The 5,830-nt window shown below is 39.7% G+C and overlaps 1 protein-coding gene across 1 annotated transcript; it reads left to right on the top strand.

Annotated features, from left to right (window-relative positions):
• The first annotated feature begins 2,179 nt into the window (after positions 1 to 2,179).
• Positions 2,180 to 4,604, top strand: LOC105227078 (organic cation transporter protein). The gene is made up of 5 exons (XM_011206253.4): positions 2,180 to 2,594; positions 2,689 to 3,043; positions 3,121 to 3,264; positions 3,325 to 3,515; positions 3,595 to 4,604. The coding sequence occupies exons 1-5, from the start codon at positions 2,579 to 2,581 to the stop codon at positions 4,374 to 4,376; spliced, it is 1,488 nt and encodes a 495-aa protein (XP_011204555.2). The 5' UTR covers positions 2,180 to 2,578; the 3' UTR covers positions 4,377 to 4,604.
• The last annotated feature ends 1,226 nt before the right edge of the window (positions 4,605 to 5,830 follow it).

Here is a 5,830-nt window from a genome sequence, read left to right as displayed (position 1 = left end):
TTAGGTATAAGGCACTGTATATGAGGTCTTACTTCCCTTTGTTAAGTAAGACTTTAGTAAAATATACTGTTTCAACATATTTTGGTATGCTGTTATAAAATCACCCTTTAAAATGCTCACATTGCGTTTATCCCTAATTTCGACCTTCGTTTATGACCTTCTTTACGTTGTTACTACAGCATAGTTTACGTACAACGTCTTACTCACGTATTCAAATATTCGTAAATACATACTTATGTACATATGTACATCCTCCTTCCTTAAGTAGCTTATTACCTATATATTTATGCGACAGTACAGTGAATCGGATAATTATACGGATCAAACAAGTTAGTTGAAGTAGATATTTACAATTTGAACAGAATAGTTTACGTTTTGCAAATCCGTGCAGGGTTGAGTCGAAATCACCATTTGCCTTCTAGAAAATTTTTCTCTCCAGAAACCACGTAAACCACTTATGCTGTTCAATCCTCGTATACCACAGATGTAAGTGGCAAAGCTTAAGGAGCCTATAAAACCTTTCAGAGGAATGTTTGAAGATTTCATTTATCAAACAATGAAGTCATGAACTTTGTGTCACAACGAAACTAGTTTTTATGACAACTTTATGGTACTTGATCTATCACATCTAAGATACTTTCCACATATACTAAATAAATATCATTAAACCAATTTATTGTTGATAGACGAAGAATGCACCGCGACTTTAGGTTTATTGTGCCCTCCTTTATTTTTACTTGAAAACTGAAAATACTAGTGCAGATACATATCTCTGAAAGTTCCTAGGCCGAAAACACATCTTGTGCCGTGTGAACTTTTGTCCCGGCAAACCATGCTGACTTCAGGTCTTTGTTAAACGAAGTTATTAGAAAAGGCCTTCGGTGATAATTATTTGTTGCGAGCAAATGTTTTTGATTGGTACAAAGTATTCGAAGTGGGTCGAGAACGCGTTGAGGACAAACCACGTTCAGACATCACATCCACTCATGATCAATCCGCCGATAAAATAAAGGAATTGGTGCTTGAAAGTCGACGATCAACAGCCTGAGAACTTATTGGCATCGTTTGAATAACAGAAGGGTCAGGGAAAACAATTTTTAAACATGATTTATTCCAAAATCACTCAATTTTTTCGAAAAACAACGTTGCGTTATCAAAGCTTTTCGACTATCAGGCTGTCACTAAACGTATTATTTTGGCGATGACCCTTGGATCTATGCTTACGACTTGGAAACGGCCGAATATTGTGGCAAAAGTGAACGGAAGCTGAAAAACTACGTAATAGCAGGTCAAAATTTAAGGTTATGTTGGCAGTTTCCTTCGATTATCGAGGTGTGGTGCACTCCGAATTCCTTTTGACCGACAAAAAAATAAGTGAAACTTTGGCACAAGTGTTTTGAGGCCAAGGAGGACTATTTTGAGGGGGACGGCATAGATTTTGAAGAATAAATTAAGACTTTGAAAATTATTAACAAAGTCTTACTGTTTTTTTGCTCATAGTAGTTCTTCCTTCTCTATCTCGAAGGTGACTTGAGTAGACGATACAGAAGTTACGATTTGACTGCGTTTAACAATTTGTTTACCGATTATGTAATTTAATAATAAATTAGACTGGCAACCTTAAATTCTACGAAACTGGAGTCGGCGCTCAGAAACAGTACGTCAACTGAAATACTCAGAAGCGTGACACAGTGGGCAGCACCACTGTATGGCATATAATTTCCAACTTGTCCGCTTATTTATTGAAGTCACTGTCAGTAAGTATGTAGATACATAATAGTCATACCTTTGTATCAAACTTCATGCCTGCAACGCACAAAGCGCTTCCTGCCACAGTCAAACAAATCTACCCTTAAAAAGGCGCGGGGGTAAAAGCACAGTCAAAAACGAAAAAGCTGCGTAAACAAAGTGTTATACATACTTACGCATATAAAAATATGTATACATAAACTACTAGAAAAAAGCAAACTTATCGACAAGCAAGTGCTTAATTGCGATGCTCTCAACGCGGCTGGTCTGCTTTTGAATGAGTCCGCAGTCTCGCTTAAATACTTCATATCAAGCAGATGTTTACGTATATACAACTTTGTATGATATATACATATGGCACATGCATATATATGTAACTACAATCGCATTTGTAGAACGGAGTAGCAATCGCTTGCTACGAGCCTATCCCTACGAAACCGGTAAGCGCAGACTACAGCCGACATTCGTGCGCAGCGCTGAGTCGATGTCTACACGCGGTGCGGTAATCCAGACGAAAATAGTAATAAATGTTAAACATATTAAAATTATTTAATAATAAACAACATACATACATATATATATACGAGGTATAACGCGCTGGACTTAATCTAATCTATGCACCGCAGATTTCGGTAGTAATTTTTTTGTTTGCGACCGAGCGCAGCATTCGCGCAGACAGCAGCGAGCTGTGCGGAACCGTGTCTGTGAGAGCCACGAGCAAGTTTTACTAAATAAATTAGCGCGAAAGAGGTGTGTCGGTTTGGCAGCAGTAGAAGGCGAGCTTTGAGCAGTGTCACCAGCAACTGGATTCCAGGAAATCTGAAGCGAAATGGAGAAACGCGCTGGTGAGTACAAAAGGCAGAGGCGGAAGCGCTTAAAGATAACAATAAATTCGTTAGGGTGAAAGTTGCTGGTTGCTCACATGTTTGCATTTTACAGACAAGCCCACACACACTGACCCTATAATCTCCATTTTGGGTAGTGATTTGGGTCCTTGGCAGCTTATTATCTGCTTATGGATATTTCTCTCGAAATTTCCCACTGGCTGGGTACAAATCTCGATGGTGTTCCTACAGTCGCCCATTCAAACTACCTGCGTTGATCCTGTTAACGATACCGACGTTTGCTCCGGGCACTGCCATGCTTACGTCTATGACCATATCAACTTTGAAGAGAATATAATCACCGAATGGGATTTGACCTGCGATCGCGAGTGGCTATCCAGTTTGGCACAGAGCTTTGTTATGATTGGCATAATGCTGGGCAATATTATATTCGGACTCTTCGCTGATAAGTGAGTATATATACATACATATACGTATATATATTTATTTATTGATTGTTTATTGTATAATCTGCGCTTTCTTGTAGATGGGGTCGTCGTCCCATGTTCGTGAGTGCCTGCGTTATGCAACTAATTTTTGGTTGCCTTGTCTCTGCAGCGCCATGGTTTTGGCTTTTTGTGGTATTTCGCTTTTTGGATGGTTTCGCCACAGGCGCTACCATGTCCACAGGGTGAGTAAACAAGTGAAGTGCTTACTTAAAAGTCGTTACTCAATATACTCTTATTTTCAGCTTCACGATTATCATGGAGATTGTGGGCAAAAGCAAACGTGAAATAATGGCCATACTCTATCAGATCCCCTTCAATTTGGGTCACGCCACTTTGCCGTTATTCGCCTACTATCTGCGTCACTGGCGTTGGTATCATCTTGCCTTCTCATCATTCTCGGTGTTATATCTGCTATTTTATTGGACTGTGCCAGGTACGTATTGCGCGCAAACACGAATTTATACAACACACTTTCACTTAAAATGAATTAAATTCATTCACACACATTTCAGAGTCACCACGCTGGCTCTTCACCACCGGTCGCACTGACCGTGCTGTAAAAATACTTGAAGCCGGTTGCAAGCGCAATAACATGCCTACCGATAATATACGCACCGAACTCGAACAAGCCGCACAAATTACAGCCGCCACAACGACATCGAAGAAGGGCAACATCATTGATCTTTTCCGTCATCCATATCTATGTCAGAAAACCTTGGCGATGGCCTTTAATTGGCTAGTCGTCTGCCTCGTTTACTATGGCGTCTCACAGCATATATCACACCTAAGCGGTAATATCTTCATGAATGTCGCGATAGGCGCTACGCTGGGTGTGCCGGGCACACTCATATGCGTGCCGATGACAAAATATCTCGGACGTCGCATAACGCTCTTCCTCTCAAATTCGCTCAGCGGCATTGCTTTGATGATTTTGGCTTTCGTGCCATCGCTGAACAGCACCATGACTGTGGCGATGGCTACAATTGGTCTATTCGGCGCATCGGTAACTTTTCCGAATGTTTATCTCTACGGCGGTGAGCTGTTTCCGACAGTGGTGCGTAATTCGGGTGTCGGTTTGTGTTCGTTTGTTGGTCGCGTTGGCTCAATTATTGCACCATTCATATCAGGCATGTCGACTCGTGGTCTGTGGATACCACCGGCGGTGTTTGGCGGCTTTTCGCTGGCAGCAGCTGCTTCGGTGTTTCTGATGCCGGAGACACGCGGTTTTCCTTTGCCCGAGACCATCGAGGACGGCGAGACGTTCGGCAAAAATAAGAAGACGTCAAAATTGTAAATGGAGCCCTAGTAAACCGTAGTAAATATATATTATTCAAGCATTTTGTTGAAACCATTTATAGACTATTTGTTTTATAAATTGCCATTACATACGACTATGCATTTACGTTCGTATGTGCAAATATTTCTATGCAGGGAAATGTGAACTTTACAATATTATAGCTGATTATAGTAATAATTATTGTAAATAAATAAAATATATTATATTTATGTAGTTGAAGATAAATGTTTTGAATTCTTCGGTACATCTGAACACTTCTTTAACATCCATACCTGATTGACTGTAAACTATAGAGTAAGTATAACTATGAACTAAAAAGAAAAACAATTTGGAATATTTTTAGGCTATTTGCTTATACCTGATCACGTAACTGTTATATCAAAAATTTTACTCAGACCAAACTGCCGTAGAAGTTCTTCGAACATTTGGAATTTGTTAGCGAAGATGGCATAATAAACATCTTGCCACTCCATCATTTTTGTTGCAAAATGTACTAGCTAAACATATTATCTTTTTTCGTTGACAAGTTCCGAAGATCTTATGAACATTATTTTTATTCACAAAAGCTATTCTGACAACTCTCTCACGCAATAATGAATATAGTCTCATATCAATTTTGTGGCTGACCTATGTTACAGCATGAGCATACCACGGAATTGGATTCACAGTCAGTTTGTCTACTGTTAACTAATGAACTGGCAAAAGATTCCCTCTGAGCCTGGAGCCCCTATTTATCACAAATTGATTGATTGTGTTTACTTTTTTCGCCACACCTTAGATTATATTAAAAGATTTACGATAATACAGTAAAATATTTTTAAAAGTCAAGTAAATGTTTGTAAATGATTCTGGAAGTTGTTTACATAATGCAGTACTAGTATTTATGTATGTGAATAACAGTTATCAACTGTTATGAAAGCACTGAGCACTGAAGTAATTGAAAACCGGTAAGGAAGGGCTAAATATGGATGAAACCGTATATATCATACTCTTGCAACTTGCAAGTTTTAAAGCCAGGGAACATAAGACCTGTTAGTTAAATGGGCTCTAGGGCGAGTTTCATCTGATTGGTTGGACACAGCACACTCCAACTTAGCTGTTCTTCAGACGGGTAATTGTTATTTGAACTTCCTCACGGTCGAGGAATGGATTCGCCATCTTCTGATGTTATACTTTCACTGTCATACAGCTGTGAAAAGGGCTCCCTCTATAATTTTAGTGTGATCTGGCCAGCAGTCTCTAGATCAGTTCTACAAGAGTATGACCAGTCTTGAAACCTTCTGTCAGTTGCCGAAATTTTTTGTAGAATTTCTTAGCATAATCCCAGTCTGCCAGCTTGTCAAGCTCTTCGTACTCACGCATTTCGGCTGATGTGTGCTCTCAGAGAGCAGGAGTGCAAGTCGAGTAGAAAATCGTACGGCTGTCTGTTGTGAATGCAGCTTTTTGACGTC

This window comes from Bactrocera dorsalis, unplaced genomic scaffold (assembly GCF_023373825.1).
Source record: "Bactrocera dorsalis isolate Fly_Bdor unplaced genomic scaffold, ASM2337382v1 BdCtg046, whole genome shotgun sequence".
In the NCBI taxonomy this organism is placed as follows: domain Eukaryota; kingdom Metazoa; phylum Arthropoda; class Insecta; order Diptera; family Tephritidae; genus Bactrocera; species Bactrocera dorsalis.
The sequence above is the reverse complement of the archived record's forward strand: the minus strand, read 5'-3'. Positions and strand labels throughout refer to the sequence as shown.